The sequence below is a fragment of the Verruconis gallopava genome (genome assembly GCF_000836295.1).
Source record: "Verruconis gallopava strain CBS 43764 unplaced genomic scaffold supercont1.19, whole genome shotgun sequence".
Lineage (NCBI taxonomy): Eukaryota > Fungi > Ascomycota > Dothideomycetes > Venturiales > Sympoventuriaceae > Verruconis > Verruconis gallopava.
In genome coordinates this window covers 61,777-80,651 of record NW_015622155.1, presented here as the reverse complement: position 1 = coordinate 80,651, position 18,875 = coordinate 61,777, and the positions used below count along the sequence as shown (strand labels likewise).

The window sequence follows — 18,875 nt, the reverse complement described above, 5'->3', positions numbered from 1 at the left end:
CATGCAGCGAAGGGGAGACGTCCTGCAGCTTTATTTCCCTTCTGCGCTCGTACATTTCCGCTTTGAATGCAGTTGTTCTGCTTGCGAAGTTCTGGGGTTGGTCAGATCGCCTGACCTCCAAGCGGTTGCCCACGTTATCTATCGAGCGTTGCGCCTCTCACATGTCGGCTTTGATAGCTCGTCAAGACGTGGGGTAAGTTAGCTTTCCTTCACGCTTGATCGCGTGCGCAGGTGACCGCAGAGAATTTTTCAAAGCAAAAGAAACTCCCCCCCAAAAAAAGAAAATCGAAATGCCGCCGACTTCGCCTGGAACTTCGCGCGCTGAGGTTGGTTCTAGATCAGCAAATGTATGCAGATTACGGCAAGGACCGTACCATACTCACACTTTCTCCGAACTCTGGCTGGACCGACATGAAAGGCGCCTTGTCACATGCGCTCTGTACGGTGGGAAAAGAAACGGTCGCTGGGCTTAGTTTTGGTCCACCCATAGGCCAGCTCGAGAGCTAAGAGACGTTTGGCAGCAGAGATAAGAAGGTGATGGTCCAGCCTTGGCGCGTTCTCGATCTGTTGATATCTTTTCCCGGTGCTCGACACGGCTTGCTGGAGTTGCTATCTAGTTTGCGCCGTTCTAGGCTCGCAAGCGTCCCACAGTTAGGGACCCGCTGACGAAGTCGTACTTTTATCCAGGTGCACGTCCTGAGACAGCGGACGGATAGACCGATCATCCCCTCTCACGACAACAATGCCGTACATCTCCCCCAAAGGTGCAGTCAATCGCAGCATGCCGACTGCAAAACCAAAAGCAGAGCCGGCGTCTTCGTCGGCGACGCAGACCGCTGCCAGTGCGGACAACCTGTACCTGTTGGACGCTCAGGACACTCGACCTCTCGATCCGAGCGTCGTGGAGGCGCTGAGCCGGTGGAAAGGGTGGAACGCGAAACGGGAAAGAGAAGGCGAGGATGAAGACATCGGCCCTCTGGACGAGAGGCCAAGACGTGCGGACGCAACAGCACCAGCCAAGGATCCCTGCGCACAGAAGAACGTCGCCGCGATCGAGCTCAAAGAGCTTGTGGCCGCGGTTTGACCGACTGCGCCGCGGGTGGACAGCACGCGGCCGGTGCGGCCACGGCGAGAGCACAGAGCGGCCGGGCAGAAGCCAGCGACGGCGAGTCGGGGGCGCAACGAATGAGGCTGGTCACGTTACCGGCCGTCCGCGCAACCACGCTCGACGGCACGTGATGTGCACGGAGCCGAGGAAGGTGCGCTGCCGCCAGCCTCTTCGGGACGCTGAGCACGACTGTGCGCACCGGTTTTGTCAGAGCTGAAACCGGTCCACCTGCTAGTGATGCAAAGCGTCTGGACAGAGGGAGGGCCGCTGGACGTCGGGGCACAGGATGGTGCAGTCAACAAGTACAGACGGTCGGCTGGCCACGAGAGGGAAGGGCTGGAGAGGGCACTTTTGTTCTCTCTCTACGGGCATCGCGGTGTTGGTCTCGCCGCCCGTGTGCGATGCAGCTCACGGCCTGAAACCCTGTGCGGTCGGCAGGAATTGAGGCGAGTGGCTCAGAGACAACCGCGGGGAGCTTCAGTGACCGGAACAAGGCGAAGGAAAGGAACAAAACAAGTGCGGTCACGTAATGTGAAGCCGCCGACGTGGAACGAATATGGAATGGGTGGCCGCGGTTTGCTGGAGGCCCACCGCGTGGAGTCTGTAGCGTTGTCACACATATATGCACGCACACGCAAACACAAGACACATACACACGCATTTTTTTCTTATGCGGAGCACGTAATCATGTTCGTCTGTCACGCTCGAGCGCGTGTTTGCGAGGGCGTGGGCGTGGGTGTGCCTGTGTTTTCTCGGGAACGGGGTGTGTCGCCCGAGTTTGCACGGCTTCGGACTGCAGGATTGTTGCATTCCTGGAGACGGCGGACCATGCTGAAGCGGAAGCTGATGTTGAAGCCGAAGCCGAAGCCGACGCTGGTGCGGATGGGGCTCTGCTGGCTGGCGGCCATTCTCCCGCCCTCGCCGTGGGCGAACGAAGGACTCGTTGCGTTGGCGCTCGCTTGGAAGCACAGACGGGTGCAGAGCGCCCAAGGGTTGGCTGCCCACGGCCCAGAACGAAGCGCAGCCCAGCGACGACGTTGGCCGCCGCAGCGACTAACCCAAAGTCAATCAAGTGAACCTGCCTGTGCTTGTCCACACCCTCCAGCTCCACGTCCCCGTCGCCCCGTTGCTGTTTTGTCGTGAGACCTGCTTGCTGAGTGCCGGACCCCCATTTCGTTCTCCTTGTGTAGAGACCTTTTTTTTTTTCCTTTGCGCAATCTTGCACCCGTCTTCTCCCCCTCTCCGGTGTCTCACCGACTCCCCGGGCGTGACAGCTGGGAACCCGCACCTCGTCCACGCCAGAGGCCTGGTTATCTTCTGCTTGTCGGAATTCCGGCGAATCTGCTCGCCCACCATTCTGCGCGACGAGACGACGACGACGACGACGATTCTTGCTACGACAGAAGTGGCTGCGCGCTGTCACCCTCCTGTCTTCGCTTCCCGCTTTCAGGGTTGGCGACCGAAGCTGACCTCGTATTTGCCTACGACTAAAGCGCCTCAAACATCCGTCGCCGCCAACCTGCGTCCTCACCCGCTGGGACACCCGACTCCAGAAGATGAGGACATGCTTGTGCTGACTGTCTCTGTCTTGCGTGCGCTCGCCCCCATCGTTGGCGGTTGATATCGCCTCGTGAAGAGGCTGGTCATGACAGCGCATCGCCGGCAGCGCTCTCGATCAGCAGTTTCGCACACGCGCATCCCCGACGGCGAATCCCCAACCCAGCTGGGTGCGACCGCCGGCCTGCTCGCCCAAGTCGGCTCGACGCTGACGCTTGGGATACCTGGCAGCAATCCGAACACCCCATTTCCGTATATCCCACCGCTCAGCACGAGCCCGAGACAACGAGCCCAGAGTTACGCAACGAGTCCCTACAGCAACACAATGCACACGCCGTACCGTCCCGGGCAGCAACTGCCTCCTCCACCTCCGCCGCAGAGTGTGCCGGCAGGCCAGGCTGGGATGGGCTTCATACCTCCGCCTCCTCCCATGCCGCGCCAGCAGCAGCACACGATGATGAATCTTCCTCCCCCGCCCAGCAATCCTCCTAGCGCGCATCCAATCTCACATCCCACATACTGGAACAGGCAGCAAAGCTATCCGCCGGTGGCGAACCAAAATGCCCCCGCTCCGTACAACCCAAGCGCGTATCAGAACCAGTTTCAACCGGCACAGCAGCAGTCGGAAAGCTTGACCTCCGCCACATACATACCTGGCAGTGATGGTTGGGGCCCCGGCGTGGGCATTCCGCCTTTGTACCCGCTCACGAGGCAGGAGCACAGCTTCGACTCCGGCTACGGAACCTTATCGAGCACGTTGACGTCGGCGCGATCGGATGCTACCACGGTCCCCACGCCAATTGAAGATGGAAGGTGGACTGCAAACGCTTCTTCTCTCTATCGTCAACCGTCGAGAAGCATACAGGTTCCCCCACCAGGCTACACGTCCCCTGGTCCGCCAACGGCCACCTTAGCCAACCCGCAACATCCTACCCAGCAGAAGACTTGCGATACGCGCACACCCATCTCCCCGTCAGATCCCGCCAACAATTGGCCGATGGAAAACGTCTTGATATGGCTGGCGCAAGAAGGGTTCTCGGCAGATTGGCAGACGGCCTTTGAAGAGCTGAACATGGAGAAGAATCAATTCCTGGACATCGGCCGCGGACACGGTAGACACGGAAATTTTGGCATCATGCATTCGACCATCTTTCCCAAGCTACAACAGGTCATGGGTGCCAAGTACGATGCCTCGGTGGAAAGAGAAGAGGGCAAACGTCTTCGAAGGCTAGTCAGGCGCATTGTAGAGGCCGGTGGGCAGGGTGGGTCGTACAGCTCGCACAAACGAGAGGTGTCGCTTACGAGCGCCACTGAAGGCAACCTGGAAACCTCGCCCATGACCGCCGGTACGGATGCTGGCAGCCCTGGCTATCCGCCCTCACATCCGTCCAGCTCGAGTCTGTGGGCACAGTCGCAGGGACGCCGTCCTTCTGAACAGCATGGTCTGGACGAGGCAGCCAGGAACTTGAGCCAGGGCGGACGTAGTCAGTGGTCGCAGGACGCGTTGAGAGGTTTGGATGGCACGAAACATAGTCGCAGCACGTCAAGAGAGTATCTATCGGACGGCAGGTCAAGTCCATCGCGCAGTCCACACATCAAGCAAGCGACGACCATGCCAGTCGTGTCTACTTCGCAACAACAGGGTAGATACTACGGGCAAGGACATGTTCGAGATGCCAGTGCCGAGTCTCTCTCGCAGATGCGAAGAAACGGAGGCGAAGGCAATCGGCCCCACATGGATCACGTCAACAGCGATCCTCCTCCAGGCGCCAACAAGGAGCACAAGAACATTTTCACGAGGCTGATACATCCGAAAGGGAAACGGGACGACGACATCTCTCCAACAAGCCCAGTTAGCTTCAGGCAGCTCAACGCGAGCGACACTTCGTTGAACCGACCACGGTCACGGAGCTCGCTTGCTCAAGAGGAGCATACGTTGACTCGACCGTTGCGCACCGATCCTCGAGACAGAAAGTTTGCGATGGTCACATTCGACGGGTGGAACTACCGACTTGTCGACATCACCGCGGTCGACTCCGCAACGGCCCTTCGTCGCTTGATCTTGGATAACCTTGGGGCTCCTCATGCCTCCAACGTTAGTCTACATCTGACCAGCTTGGGACAATCCGAACATGACGAAGCTCTGTCTGACGAGCTGCTCATGTTTGCTCGCAAGAATATGGGTGATCACCAAGGCACTCTCAAGATCTTTGCAAACATCCCACCAGACTCGTTACCGAGCGGTCTCGGTATCGCAGGTGTTGACTCGCCCGTCGGACGGGTATCATTTACAAGCCGTCCGCTGAGTGACGCGGTCTTGGCAAGACTAAACCCGGGCAGCCAAACGGACACGATAAGCTCTGGCGAGCCGACGCTCATTGGAAGTGCCAAGGCTTTCTCGCCGTCGGATGACCGCCGAGCACGGGCTGCCAGTAGCCAGAACACACACGCGAGAGATAGATCCGCCGGTCGCATGAATCACGACGACAGTCCGAGCATCCGAGGCAATCCTGTCGACTTCAATGAACGACGAGCATCGCCGTACACAAGCGGCAAGCCGTTCGAGCGCCACATGTCTCAGCGAAGTCGTGAACTCGTACCGACTCGGCCGCCTCCCCCGATGCCTCCAGACTCAAACACTCTGATCAAGGTGAACTCGCTCACCAAGAAGAGCTCGGGCGGGCATCGTACGAGACGATCGGGTGAAGAAGACTTCAAGAGACGCTCGCAAGAAAACACGATCGTGGAGGTTAGCGAAGGCCGGGAATCGAAGGATGGTGGTAGCGTTTCAGGAGGTAAGATCAAAATTGAAAGAGCTTTGGCCTCCGTCGACTTCGGTGTCAATGGAAGGGGCCCTTGTGGATCCCCCCGGAGCCCGAAGCTCACGATGAGCCCTGGCAATGTTGCTTTCCAGATTCCTGACTATTGGTCAGGGGAACAAAATCAGATCGAGGATCCTTCACAGAACGGCGATACGGGCACGATACTGTCCACCGGCTCGAACGGCAACTACGGAAAACCCCAGCTCAGTCTTATCACAAACCCTGGGCTGGAGCGTGTCAAGCAGCAGGACCGAACGTCCAGTCCCAATATTAATCCGTCAGCGGCACAGGCCGACGACCTCGGTGTCTCGAAGGGTCCAAGACAGAGTACCGGCCCCAATTTTGAATTTGAGGAAAGCCAAGTGCAGTGGAAGACCACGGTAAACAGCCACATGGAGGATGATGAAGGCAGTGATTCGGACGACAGCTTGTTTGCCGTGCAGATTCGAAAGACAGATGACGCATCACGACCCGGCACAAATGCAAGCCAAAACGGGCCGACAAAGGATGACCGTCCATCGCTAACGCTGAAGACAAACAAGGTCAGCTTCCAACCAACGCCGGCGAGCGCCAGCACCGACGGAACAGAGAGTGATTACAAGAACGAATCAGGCAGTGCACAAACCCCAAGCGACGATTTTGACAACAAGTTCCTTCGTCGACAATCATTCGCGGGTGACCTCTGGGCTAATCGTCCCCCCGCGGAAGGTATCGTGGAACATCTTGATGAGTTCTTTCCGAACGTCAATCTTGACCAGCCAATCATCGAAGATCCAAATGTCACTCCGTCTACGGCAACAGAAGACAAGAAGATGGATTATGGGCCTAGCTCCGAGACGTTGATGTCAAATGTTGACGACACGGACACCCTCGCTTCTGATGAGTCCACTTTGAAGCGTGGCGATACCGTAAAGTCGATGGCACAACGGCAGATGCAGAAGTCCAGCGGCCTGGGAAGGACCAAGTCAATTCGTGAGGTTGTGCAGCGGAACTATCAACAACCTCCACCTTCATCATTCAACCATATCGACAACAATTTTGGACCAGGGGCGCCACCAACTCGTGTCAATACGCTGCGAGCCAACGCTTCAGGAGCCATCGTTCGTCGAAAATCGACAAAGATGTTCGGTGCCCGGATCGAACAGGTCAGGCCTCCGCGAGGCAGCCGACTCATAAATCTTGAAACGATCCCGCAAGATGACCTGATCCCCGCCCAAACGCAAGGCGCTGCTCCTCCACAACGGCAGGCAACATTCAAATGGATGAAGGGTCAGCTTATTGGTAAAGGCACCTTCGGTCGCGTGTATCTTGGCATGAACATGACTACCGGCGAGCTGATCGCAGTCAAGCAAGTCGAAGTCAACCCCAAAGCCGCCGGCCAAGATAAGGCCAAGATGAAGGAGATGGTCCGCAGTCTGGACATCGAAATCGACACGATGCAACATCTTGATCATTCGAACATTGTTTCATACCTGGGCTGCGAACGCAAGGAGTACTCCATCTCCATCTTTCTTGAGTACATTCCTGGTGGCAGCATCGGATCCTGCCTGAGGAAGCACGGGAAATTTGAAGAGCCGATCGTTAGCTCTCTTACACGCCAGACCCTCTCGGGTCTTGCTTACCTTCACAATGAGGGTATCCTGCATCGTGACCTCAAGGCGGACAACATTCTCCTGGATCTGGATGGTACCTGCAAGATCTCCGACTTTGGCATCTCTAAAAAGACGGACAACATTTATGGAAACGACGTTGCCAACACGATGCAAGGTTCCGTGTTCTGGATGGCCCCTGAGGTCATCCGATCTCAAGGGCAGGGCTACAGTGCAAAAGTTGACATCTGGTCTCTTGGCTGCGTGGTCTTGGAAATGTTCGCTGGTAGGCGGCCGTGGGAGAAGGAGGAGGCCATTGGTGCCATCTACAAGTTGGGCAGCTTGAATCAGGCACCGCCTATTCCGGATGATGTTAGCTCAAACGTCGGTCCGGCTGCGTTGAGCTTCATGTGGGACTGCTTTACGATGTAAGCCACCGTTCCAAGTCCACGCGACGGAGTAAATCACTAACGGATGTAATCAGTGATCCTGCAGATCGACCTACCGCTGCGCGCTTGCTGGAGCACCCTTTCGCCTTTTCGAATCCCAACTACAATTTCCTGGACACTGAGCTCTACAGCAGGATCAGAGGAGCTTACGGTAACATCGCGCCGGCCATCGCTGGCTGATTTGGTGCACGAATGATTATACATCCGTTCGAGGCTTCGCCATTGTGGTAAATTCTCCCGCTCTTCTTGGCGTCATGTCGCGTGCGTGGACCTCTTTTTTTTTATTTTGTCTTGGTCTGCTTGTTTTTGGGAAACGAGGACTCTATACCCTTTTTGCTGTTTTGGTAGTTCTTCTGTCAATTTCTTGTTGAACATTGCCTACGGAACAGCGGGCTTGATGGTGGGTTCCACGATGTCGGCTTGGGACACAGTACGTAGAATCTTCATTGTGAGCTGTGAGCATGTGCTCACTAACAAGCTATGTTTGAACTGTGCAACTCAAGGCTTTCAACCCCGCATCTTTCATCTGGTGTACCTTTTAGCCCTGCCTCCGAATCATGAATGGTGGCTTGATGAATCGCCGTCGCTTAAGGGCCATGAAAGCAGCAGAAAACAGCTTGGAAACGCGAGTTGGCAAGACGCTGTGCACGAATTGGAAGTAAAAAGAAAGAAAGAAAGAAAGGTATCGATTAACATTAGCCGTGATGCGTGCGCACTTTGATCCACTATCTTCTTCTTCCACTGCCACCATTAAGCGCACCGTTCCCCCACTTCGTGTGGCCATTTACTCCCAAAGGCCACCCGTTTGTGTGACCAACCTCAACTCGCTTCTCCGTTAGCCTGACCCACAGCTCTGAAATGCTTACCCGCTGTTTCGGCAACATGCTATACTGCAAACTGTATAGGTTCTTGCGGTGGATGGGTGGCACGAAACGACCTGTGATGAGGCAAAGGATAACGCCCGGAGATACGTAATGCTTGCGGATGCGGTTACCTAGCTGGAAGTACTCGTTGAGCATGGATGAAAGTGGTAGCGGCACGGACTAGTTCACTGTTAGCGAATTAGTTTCGAGTCTCTGAACCACGCGTGTACCTTCAGGTAGATATAAGATGTTGGTGCCGGAAGAATCGCGGCATCCTCACCATCACCACCGTCATTCTGTCTTGGGGTATCTTGTTGTAGCTCGAAGCGAATGCCTCCTGGCAGACGTCTCGAATCTTTGAAACGAAGCATGAGCGCAAAAAGAGGAAAATGATTCAAACAAGATAACAAAGTGTCAAGAACGGCCTTGAGCGTGATAATGGCCATCCGCGCCGACGCGAACGTAAGGTAGAACACAAAAACGGTGGGCAGAAGGAAGACCAGCAGTGTGAAGAGGATGGTGCCTAGCAGAAGCTGGTCGAGGTCGTAGTCGCATGAATCAATACGGTTACGCAAGACGTTGCGTTTCTTTCCACGGAAGAGGTGGAAGAGCGAGATGATGATGCTGAGTTGCCAGTTGTAAATACGTGCGCTGGCAATGTAAAACGAGTATATGTGCAAGGTAAGGATCGAGATCAGATCCGAAAACAGACTGATTGGCATAGTTGCGCCTGCGAAGCTCGAGAATCCAACGAAAGAGATAATCTCCGGGAGAAACGGACGCAATATCGCCATGCAGCCGGCCCAGTAATCGATAACCCACAGAAATAAGTCACCAAGGAATGTGGCAAGTTCAGTGTTGAGTTTCAGGCCAGCAGGCCAGTCCATGAGCCAGGTAATCATACCTTGTAAACCCTCTATCGTCCACGCTGTGAGGATGTGGTCCATCTGCTGGGCAACAAAAGCGGCATTCTCGATAATGTAAGAACCAAGAGCGATTCCGATAATGACGTCGTTTGCGACTAGCCACAGACTGTTGTAAAAGCGAATGTACTCGGGATGGCTGTTTGTGTTGCTCTGCCACGTCTGTTTACGTTGTCGCAAGGTCATGTATTGAATGGGCCAATAACAGAATTGCTGCAGCCGTATGTCTACCTGCTGTGCCGTTGCTGATACATCCTTCAGTGCTGCTTGCCGCGGAAACAGACGCCAGTCGAGGACGAGGAGAATGCCCTCGCCCGCTATGCGATGTGCGACAAGACCATAAACGAAGAGTTGAGTCATGACAGGGTAGATCCACACAGTAACGACGTGCCATATAGTGAGGAGAACAAAGTCCCAGAGATTGTTCGCCGTCTGCACTACCCGCTCACTAACACTTTTTGCTCGTCTCGAACGTGTACCCACGTGAGCCAAATTACTCTGCAAAAGTGCATTAAGCTCAAACGAACAGTTGATCTGGTTGACTATAATGGGAAGCATAAGCTCCTTCTGCGTTCTTGCATGCCTTATGACGGTATGTTGCTGCAATTTCTCAATTAATGCTTGCTTTCGCTCACGCTCCTTCTCTTCTTGTGCCTCAATGCCATCTAAAGGCGGAAAGCCCAGACTTTCCTTTTCCTGACTGTCGCCTAGGGCCAACGAGATGGGATCGAGAGAAAAGTATTGCATCCGTGTTGGATGCGGCCGGTCGAAAATGATGATTTGGACCAGCCTCCCGCTGTCTTTAGGACACAACAACTCCGGAAACCGAGATCGCGGGTTCGTGAAGCAAGTGATCGATACCGAATCGAAAGAAGGCTCTCTGGACGGATTAACCACTCCGAGAACTTGCAAAGGTGTATTCCCACACCGCTCAAGCAGCTTGTCTATTGAGTACTGGGTGTTGCGAAACAAAGTGCGTACTTTGAGCGCATTGTCCACGTTCTTCGCGTCTACATTTTGCAGGATGCCCACAACAAGCAAGTCAAAGTCGGAATTACGCCACCCAACAATGACACCTGGTATGGATGCCGTAGGGGCATCAGATGGCCAGAAGATGCGCATCAATCCATTGCTCGCGACCATGACATCCTCCTTAGAATGAGCCCCGTCTCTTCAATTGCTCGCGTGCAGAGATGACTGTCGTGCTCGTACGTGGATGCTGGTCGATCTCTCGCAAGGCCAGAAGCGCTGAGGGGATCGCAATGAGCGTAAAAAGAACAGACAGTATGGCAAAGCCTTTTGCAGCACGAGTCTGCCTCGAGATGTTAGCACAGGAAGAACAGAAGTAGATCCTTCTCTTCATCAAACGTACAAAGACACCGTGATCCCAAGCGAAAATTGCAAGCTCATACAGGCGTGTTACAAGATCCCAGCGTGCAGTGATGTATCCGGCAACGAAGATGCCAAACGTGAGGACAGAGAAAGGGTGCATGTGCGAGGGTGAGGTGGATTGGGCCCCGTCTTTTCGGCTGGGCTACGAATTCATGTCGAAACCTTTCCGGCGTGTACCATTGGCTTAGTGGGATGTAATTGTCGTGGGAGCACCGGAAGGCGTGTCCACGGCAGCTTTCCTTGGACGAGTTTGGCCGGATGGGTTCAGATGCTTCGCTGGTGCTTTCGAGCGATGTAAGTTGTGGCGCAGCCCGTGTTGCAGCCACAGTTCTTTGTTGTGCGGACATGCTCGATTCGGAAAGGCGACCAGCGCCGAAAGATCCTCACTCTTCTGTGCTCATTGACCTGCTGTGAGTTCGCTCACGCGTCATTCTAGGTCTGTGGTCATTGTGGACGCGTCAAGTGACATGAATGGTGCGGATTTTCGGCTAGAATGAAGCTGCTCGTTTGCGAGCAAATTTATTCTTACCATTCATAACCCTCATCAGATCCTGTTGCCAGCCAACAACTGCTCTTCAAGAAGCTCCCATAGCCGGCGCACCTTCGACCGCTGCTGCTGAGATCACGTTGGCTCGTGTTACCACACGAAGATGGTAGTCTGCAGGTTCTGGGAGAGAGGCAACTGTCGAAACGGCAGTGCGTACATATGGAAGTATCCTTATCCACCGCTCCAGCCGCTGACGAGAATTAGGCAACTGTAAATTCGAGCATCCGGGTGCTCGAAGCACTCAGAGCGGAGGCAATCCTTTCACCGGAGGCTTTGGCGTCCAGTCTCGGAATCCTTTTGAAGCTTTAAGAGACGATCAGCCTCGAGGACCAAGGGGAGGCGATTCCTATAGACCGGAACCAAGGAGACATGATAACGATCGAAGTAGAGGTATATTACAGCCCCAAAAATCGCCGCTCTTCTCCCATTTCTCTTCTCCCCGCTATGTTTGCCTTTCGAGCATTTGTTACATCATCATCATCATCATCATCATCATCATCACAATTTCGTAATGCGTCAGCACAACAGCCACCATAAGCACAACGCTATCCTGACCAACCTCATGTCTTCTTCTTATGTTTCGTTGAAAAAATTTCCACGTCTTTGGAGTTGGGGTAGTTATTACTTTGTTTTTCTCTAGAGAGTCCCGATATCCCATACATTTTCATGTACACACAAAGACCGCACATCAGAGCGAACAATCAAGTTATGCAATTGTCTTCACTCGGTCATCCACAATGTTGAATGCTGAGCGGAATCCAGAGAGTGGTCATGGCAATGGCAAAGAAGAAAGATTTGGTTACTTTGCCAACTTTAATCCTACTACCACTGATATCTTTCTGAAACTTTCCGCAAATGCCCTCGGTCATCTTGCCTATATATCATCCTCTCTCTAGTTCAGCTTTCTTCACTCACTAGTTGAAGATGTCTGTGAAACTGACTAGGACCAGGCCAAGTTTGGGGTGGCGGTGGTCAGAGTTCTGGCCCCGATAGGCATTTCAGACTTGATGCAGACACAATACGAAACGACCTCACAGTTGAACTGCCGCAGTGGCCGCTATCGTGCTACTCCGGTCACCCACCCGATGTCCCCAAACATTTTTTCCCTCCGGAGATGGAACTTAGCCCGGAAGAAGTTCGAACCGAATATTACCTTCTTCGACTTCAAGGGCGAGAAGCTCAGGCTGTATGTCTTACTTGGATATCTGCTTCTGGTCTGGCTAACGTATCCTGATCAGCAACAAAAAGAAGCGAGTGCAGCTCAAGCTGCTCAACAAGCGGTCGCAGACGTAGTCCGAGACATTCATGGACACATCCGTAAAATAGCAGCCGCGAAGCGCGAGCATCCGAATCGATGGGACATCGTTGATCAAAACAAAACTCTCGGGAGCGCCAATCCATTCAAGCCTGCTCCACTTCCGGCGGTCGATAGACCTGGCTTCACCCCGGCATCAGGTTTTGGACAACCGCTGGGCTTCAACTCGGGGCCAGGTACATTCGGACAACCTTCAGTCTCTACACAAACCTCTGCTTTTGGGCAGCCTTCACAACTCGGTCCGAAGTCTGCTGGTTTTGGACAACCTGCGCAACCTGGCCAGGGCCCAAAGTTTGGTCAGCCTTCGCAACTAGGGCCTGGAAGCTTTGGACAAGCATCAGCTATACAGGGAGTAGGTTTCGGAGAACCGTCGCAAGTTGGTGCGCAAAATCAATTTACCCCGTCGCAAAACTCCCAGATTGTCCATAAATTTCATCAGACATCGCAACCACAAGGATTTTCAACCTTCGGCCAACCATCGCAACCTCAAGGCAGTTCTACCTTTGGTCAGCCATCTACATTAGGTGCGAAATCTGCCTTTGGTCAACCGTCGGCCTCTAGCCATGGCTCGGCATTTGGGCAACCCTCAACATTTGGCTCAGCAGGAACGTTTGGTAAGCCTTCATCACTCGGCCAATCAAACGGCTTTGGCCAGAAAACAAATCCGTTTGACAATCATAATGTGAATAGCCAAGGTCCATTCAGTCAAGCTAACCAACCATCCGCACCATCAAATCCTTTCAGTCAGTCCAGCGCACAGTCACCTCAAGTAAACTCCTTCGGGCAACCATCACCTTCGCCGTTCAGTCGGGAGACAAATCAAATTGCTAGCGTTTTTGGGCAGCCTACGCAATTGCAGAATCAAGGCCAAGCATTTGGCCAGCCTTCGGGCAGTGGCTTTGTTGCCCCTACGCAAGCAATCAGCAACAGCTTTGGAGCTACCCAGAACACTCTTAAGCCTACGAATGGCATAAAACAATCAGCTTTGCACCTGAACACTTTGGCATCGACCATGAGTGAGACATACACAACAAATCCACCGAGCGCTACACCGCGAGATAGTGATCCACCAGATGAGATGTATGGTAGTAGGAAGAAAGAGTTTGAAGAAGCATATAAATACGTCTTAGCAACTGGAACATTCGCAGATGGCATTATGCCCGAAGTTGCACCGCTACACAATTGGGTCGGATGGGGAGCCATGGAGAAGAGGTTTCAAGCCTAGGTGGGCAAGGCCCATTTTAGCAATATATTTAATGTCCATGTGACCGTTATGCAATGGCTGTTAGTTGATGTAAGATAAAGCTGTTGTCAACAAAAAGAATCGGATTTTAGAGCGCAATGTCTTTCGCGCAGCCTCATTGATGGATATCAGGATGCGAACGGATTATCAATCCTCTCGTACAATGTGAAGCTTTTTGTCAGAGATCAAACTGAGGCATTTTCATTAGTGTCCAACAAAGTACTGATATCTATTGCAATTGGGTTTTAAAAGAATTACCCTTCTTTAGACCTTTTACCTAGGTGTCGCCATATCGGCCTTGATTACGCTTCCTGGAAGAGTTCCTGTATGATCGTATCGTCGTTATCGAGCTATCTACGAGGCAATGTGCCCTTTCGACCCAGCTGTCTAAGATATTCCCTTCTCTTCTGCTTGGCTAGTTTCTTGGCCATATAGTACCAATTGTAGCAACAACATAGGAGAACCGTGATAATCGAGAATGATGATCCGCCCATCACTTTTCATACGTAGGAACTTTGCCGGGAGTATCTGGTTGCCATCGTGATCATGCACGTTCATGCCATAAAAGGACGTGAAAAACGACGGGGGAGAAATACAATTGTGACTACAATAAATAAGATGGGAATTTGAGACTGCAGTGGTCGCATCGGCTTGATCTTGGGTGAAATGGTCTGCTTTGCTGTGAAGAGTGCCTGTTGGTTGGAGCAACGCACTTCGTTCGATGTTTTCCTGCTTCTGTTGAAAATCTAAAGGTGGAAAAAACTCTTTTGAGTACGCTCTGCATTCTCAATCATAAGGCCAATTTCAGGTAAATACTCCCGTTCCAGTATAAATATGAGTCACTCTATCTTATAAGAAGCTACGATTGCTGCACTCTCCAAAGAGGTGTATTAACGCGTTTCAGAATTTGGACTTGGCTCCCAACAAGTTGCTCGAACATTCTCAGCTCGTCAATAATGTCATTCGCTTCAAAAACTCAGGATGAACTGTTGCCTCTTTTTTCCGTTTGTGACGCGAGGGGCTCCAGGAGCCATTGACTTCGTAAATGAACGAAAGAGATTGCCTTGCTGCACAGTAACGTTTCCAATCGCTTCTTGGAAAAGTTCGAGAAAGCTAAACGACCAATGACCTTGAAAGGAAAGCATTCCAGTTAGCGCCAGCTCTAGCACCAGGGCCACAATTTGCTCGACTTTCACATCCTGTGTGCTACTCGCACGTCTCTCAAGATTCTTCAAATGTCCTTTGAAGCAAATCTAGAGCACTTCGTTCGTTTGTAAGCTCAGCTTCAAATCTTGGATACGTAGTGGTGGGGAACGATGTTATGAGATACTTTTTCTCACCATGATCCCTGTATCCAAGCCGAAGGATGATCAACCGCAATCAATGTGCGCTCATCCAATGGGCCACCAATTTGTTTGTAGATTAATGGATCTTCGTCTTGGCCGGAAATATCCTTCACCTGCGGAAAACCATATTGATCTAGAGTTCTGCGAGGGTGGTAAAAGCTAAAGTGTCTTCGTAAAGGGCTATAATCAGGGAAAAAGTGCGGATCCGGGCGTGCCTCAATGTTTGCACATTCTTTCTCAAAATTACGCATAAATGTTCAGTATACTTTCGTAGGCGTTCTACAGCGTCCCAATACGCGCAAGGTAACTATCATTTTACTTAACTGCAGTGATCTAACTGTATGTTTATCACTTACATAGACCTGTGAGGGGCGACCTTTTATCGCCCCATGAGAGATTGGAATGGCCTAGGCTTTAAGTAGTATGCACCGAGAAGTGGGAAACCCTGATCGCACTTGTCATGTTGTTCTGAGGAAATCCCGCGTTTCTGAGAAGCCCAATCGCCACATTGTTGCAAAGGCTGACCGGAAATTGAATAAACAAATGCTTCATGTGAAGTCCAGGGCTAACCTACCTTTCATCCAGGCTTCATTGTTATCGGAAATATGTGTCCAACTTTTCGTAACTTTATGTCCAATCCGCTGATGGACAAAGGCATCGAAGAACACCTTGTAGTGGTCGAGCGACTGATTTACGCAATATGGAGCGCGTGTAGATGTCCGAAATAGAGTATATAAAGGGCAATGGCAGAAACGCTTAATGATTTTACGCCTAGTAATTGATTGAGTTTAGGCGTGCAGCTTAAGAGCATAGCACCTGTGTCATCATTATGACTGCTGGACAAGATGCTTCTTCAAGTCAAACCATGACAAGTATCGTAGGTTAGGAAAGTCGAACATCCCCAAATTGAGCAACTCCGTAGACAATCAGGACAATAGGTGAGCATCTTTCAGGGGGGGGTATCAATGAGATACCTCGAAAGGTACATGTCGAAAACGTGTTAACCAGCAGCATAAGCTGTCGCAGAAGGAGCCCAGGAAACAGCGCAGATCTCGTAGTCCGGCAATCGTAGCAAGAGGAATTTTTCAAGCCAAAAGACTTCACGGCTAGATCTCCCTGCTTTGTAAGTTCAAGATGTCTTCAATGAGCTGCCCGAACCATGAATTGCAAAGATTCTACTGTTGTCAACGTAGTCCTTGGATGCAACGTGGACAACTTACCGTCCTCCCACTCTACCTGGAGGTATGTTGATCTGTATTACAACTTAAAATGTGGCTGCACAGCTACTAGTATCCACATCAGTCCTTTGGGGCCTAGCATTTTGTTCTACGTGATAGGACACGATATCAGACAATTTCGTTATCTATGAAAGGCAATGAGAGTCACGCAAAGTGATCAGAGTCTTTGCTGATGATTGTGTGGTGGGTTTAGCCACAAAATGCACAATTCGGCCTCGTGTCCAGCCATGGCCAATCACCTCTGGAGTTTAGCGATATGAGCAGCTTCCTCAATGCACTTCACGGAAATGAACAATCTACTACCGACATTAGACAGAAGATTTAACATTTGTGCGAATACCTTATGGGGTGATAATATGTTTCGTAGGTACAAAGTACCTCTTAGCCTCAGCAGGGCAGTACTATCGAGAATCGAAACTTACCCTTTCGACCATACACCGCTTTTGAATCAACTCCCTGTAGCGTCTTCCTGCTTATATCAGAAGCCAAACCGTAGATACCTAGAGGTAGAATTACGAGCGAATAAATAATGTACATTTCCGGGTGACTTCAGTCTGCTACGAATTGTAACACATGAGCAGGCATACGGGTGCAAAGTCAACTTGAGGCCTCTGCATTCCATGCGGAAGGTCTGTATACAAGTTAGAGTTTGCTTTTAATACGTCACTGGGTATGTAGGTTGACCGACCTGCTAAGCAGCATACTCAGAGTCTTGCCTTGGTCAGCTCCATGCTCCCAGGCCGCGAGTATCTGGTGTAGCTCATGAGGTTTCCGATTCAAAACATCAATCCCTCGATCCTCAGCAGCGATCTTGATCTCTTCCTCTCCTTTCAGAAGCCTTGTACCGCCATCACGCTTCAACAACGCATCGTCCAGCTCAAGATATTGCAGCCTCTTTTCAACCCGTTTTCTTAGAACAAACGTAGGCGGCCATAATGGTCCTAGGGATTCCCAGAATTTAAAGTACAAGCCTAAACTCCTCGCAATATGCTGAATCTGCACTTTGTCCAAGTCAGTAACGCTTCGAACCACTTCATCCGTTCCTCGCTTAAGTGGAGTCGGAACAGTGCCCATATCCCCTCTAAAGGATCTAGATCTTCTTTCCTCGATCGTTTCCCTTGCCTTCCGGACTTGCTTTGGTATACGACAAGTGTAAGGTACCAGGGGTGTGCACACCATGACCACCAATGGTAGGTATTCTCCAAAAATGCCCAGCAATACCAGAAAAATGGGAATTTTTTTCGCATCTCGCCAACTTCTTATGAAGAATTGGAATTCTGCCCTCGTGAATGGATAATTCGCGTACTGCCCTAGCGCACGCTCATCAAGCACCACGTTTTCCTTTGTATCTGGCATGGACGGCGGTGCAGAATGCTTCTCTGCGCGCTTCCTGCGCACCAAACGCCGTCTTTCCTGAGCATTACGCCAAACATTCTTTATACCCGCCTTGTAAAATGCCCAGTATGCCTTGCCTACCGAAATATAGTATCTGAATGCACCTGTGCTCGATTGTCTACTCGGTAGGTTTATGGGTACAGGCAAAGTTGTAGACGGAGGATTGATTTTGTCTGTGAAGTCATATGGATTGATGGAGGCGACTTTGGATGAGGCTGTGTTGTCGGAGAGTGCGTTTTGTAGCGATGCTGCTTGTTCGCGCGGTGCAAAGGTTGGGCTTTGTAATCGACGCCCATGCGATGGTCCGACTGATATTACTTTGCGGACTTGTGTTGAAGCAAACCGAACCTGCGGATGAACGACAGTTTCGCGCAAACAATGGCTCTGGAGCACAAGATAGATGCTGCATCTCGAAGCAGGCGGCAAGTGAAGCAAGAGGGAGTGACGCCCAATGGCAGCTACAGAGCTGCTGGGTAAAATCGCAGCCATATCATTAGAATTGAGATGAGCTTATGAAGCAGAGGTCGAAATTTCTGTGATATGAATGTGCTTCCTGCAAAGCCTAGATTACAGTTTGTAGACTCGTGGCGTCATCATGCGCGACCAGAGCACGGACTCCGCGGTTCCCAGGATTTCATTGAAAGAAACCGGTCGTTCTGCCTGAAGTAGCTAGACAATGCTGCTGTTGAACATGTTCATGACACTCTTAATGTTAATTTGGCGCAATATTTTTGGGGCATCTTTGGCCATGTCTCTTTCTAACGAATCCAACTTTAATAAGATGGTACTAAAAACTCTCGGCCGAGAGCGTTTTTTAACGTCACAACTGGCATTGCCGAGACACTGTTTCATGTAGACTATATTCGGAATGATTAGACTCGGACACTGCTCCCTGCGCACACATTTAATTCTTTCATGATATTGATTCATGGTCGTCAGAATTTATACTCTTCTGGCATCCTCTCAGCGCCGTTATCCTTTCCTGCACGGCCGTTTTCAACAATCTCATTATCGACCTATTTAGTTTAACGGAATGTTTGATGCTCCATGACATATGACCATCGCTTAAATGAGTTTCATGACTTCGC

The 18,875-nt window shown here is 51.6% G+C and overlaps 5 protein-coding genes across 7 annotated transcripts; 3 read left to right on the top strand and 2 right to left on the bottom strand.

The window, feature by feature from the left end:
- Positions 1 to 742: 742 nt before the first annotated feature.
- Positions 743 to 1,084, top strand: PV09_05831 (uncharacterized protein; the record flags this gene model as incomplete). Its single annotated transcript, XM_016359388.1, has 1 exon — positions 743 to 1,084. One exon carries the CDS (start codon positions 743 to 745, stop codon positions 1,082 to 1,084), a length of 342 nt encoding a protein of 113 aa, XP_016212637.1.
- A 1,129-nt stretch (positions 1,085 to 2,213) lies between these two features.
- Positions 2,214 to 8,215, top strand: PV09_05830. 2 transcript variants are annotated; one of them, XM_016359387.1, is made up of 3 exons: positions 2,214 to 5,460; positions 5,599 to 7,504; positions 7,561 to 8,215. In XM_016359387.1, exons 1-3 carry the CDS (start codon positions 2,754 to 2,756, stop codon positions 7,703 to 7,705), a joined length of 4,758 nt encoding a protein of 1,585 aa, XP_016212636.1. In that variant the 5' UTR covers positions 2,214 to 2,753; the 3' UTR covers positions 7,706 to 8,215. The 2 variants fall into 2 exon arrangements, with proteins under 2 accessions (XP_016212636.1, XP_016212635.1); XM_016359386.1 differs by having other exon boundaries at positions 2,214 to 7,504.
- Positions 8,040 to 10,960, bottom strand: PV09_05829 (uncharacterized protein). Its single transcript, XM_016359385.1, has 3 exons — positions 10,684 to 10,960; positions 8,619 to 10,623; positions 8,040 to 8,568 (listed from the first exon to the last, which is right to left on the bottom strand). The coding sequence occupies exons 2-3, from the start codon at positions 10,452 to 10,454 to the stop codon at positions 8,251 to 8,253; spliced, it is 2,154 nt and encodes a 717-aa protein (XP_016212634.1). The 5' UTR covers positions 10,455 to 10,623; positions 10,684 to 10,960; the 3' UTR covers positions 8,040 to 8,250.
- Positions 10,961 to 11,089: 129 nt separating this feature from the next.
- On the top strand, positions 11,090 to 14,051 carry PV09_05828. 2 transcript variants are annotated; one of them, XM_016359384.1, is made up of 5 exons: positions 11,090 to 11,399; positions 11,455 to 11,640; positions 12,201 to 12,436; positions 12,489 to 13,179; positions 13,256 to 14,051. In XM_016359384.1, the coding sequence occupies exons 1-5, from the start codon at positions 11,354 to 11,356 to the stop codon at positions 13,336 to 13,338; spliced, it is 1,242 nt and encodes a 413-aa protein (XP_016212633.1). In that variant the 5' UTR covers positions 11,090 to 11,353; the 3' UTR covers positions 13,339 to 14,051. The 2 variants fall into 2 exon arrangements, with proteins under 2 accessions (XP_016212633.1, XP_016212632.1); XM_016359383.1 differs by having other exon boundaries at positions 12,489 to 14,051.
- A 470-nt stretch (positions 14,052 to 14,521) lies between these two features.
- Positions 14,522 to 18,341, bottom strand: PV09_05827 (uncharacterized protein). Its single transcript, XM_016359382.1, has 6 exons — positions 17,081 to 18,341; positions 16,815 to 17,023; positions 16,375 to 16,688; positions 15,729 to 16,329; positions 15,511 to 15,674; positions 14,522 to 15,461 (listed from the first exon to the last, which is right to left on the bottom strand). The coding sequence occupies exons 1-2, from the start codon at positions 18,274 to 18,276 to the stop codon at positions 16,990 to 16,992; spliced, it is 1,230 nt and encodes a 409-aa protein (XP_016212631.1). The 5' UTR covers positions 18,277 to 18,341; the 3' UTR covers positions 14,522 to 15,461; positions 15,511 to 15,674; positions 15,729 to 16,329; positions 16,375 to 16,688; positions 16,815 to 16,989.
- Positions 18,342 to 18,875: the final 534 nt, after the last annotated feature.

Bases quoted from the DNA above. Each gene is read 5' to 3' on its own strand.
- PV09_05830 (XM_016359386.1), top strand. From the start codon at position 2,754: ATGACAGCGCATCGCCGGCAGCGCTCTCGATCAGCAGTTTCGCACACG. The intron at 7,505-7,560 runs GTAAGCCACCGT...GGATGTAATCAG, and splicing joins ATGTGGGACTGCTTTACGAT to TGATCCTGCAGATCGACCTA.
- PV09_05829 (XM_016359385.1), bottom strand. From the start codon at position 10,454: ATGGTCGCGAGCAATGGATTGATGCGCATCTTCTGGCCATCTGATGCC. The intron at 8,569-8,618 runs GTACACGCGTGG...ACAGTGAACTAG, and splicing joins CATCTTATATCTACCTGAAG to TCCGTGCCGCTACCACTTTC.
- PV09_05828 (XM_016359383.1), top strand. From the start codon at position 11,354: ATGGTAGTCTGCAGGTTCTGGGAGAGAGGCAACTGTCGAAACGGCA. The intron at 11,641-12,200 runs GTATATTACAGC...GACTAGGACCAG, and splicing joins TGATAACGATCGAAGTAGAG to GCCAAGTTTGGGGTGGCGGT. The intron at 12,437-12,488 runs GTATGTCTTACT...TATCCTGATCAG, and splicing joins AAGGGCGAGAAGCTCAGGCT to CAACAAAAAGAAGCGAGTGC.
- PV09_05827 (XM_016359382.1), bottom strand. From the start codon at position 18,276: ATGGCTGCGATTTTACCCAGCAGCTCTGTAGCTGCCATTGGGCGTCAC. The intron at 17,024-17,080 runs GTCGGTCAACCT...ACTTGTATACAG, and splicing joins CTGAGTATGCTGCTTAGCAG to ACCTTCCGCATGGAATGCAG.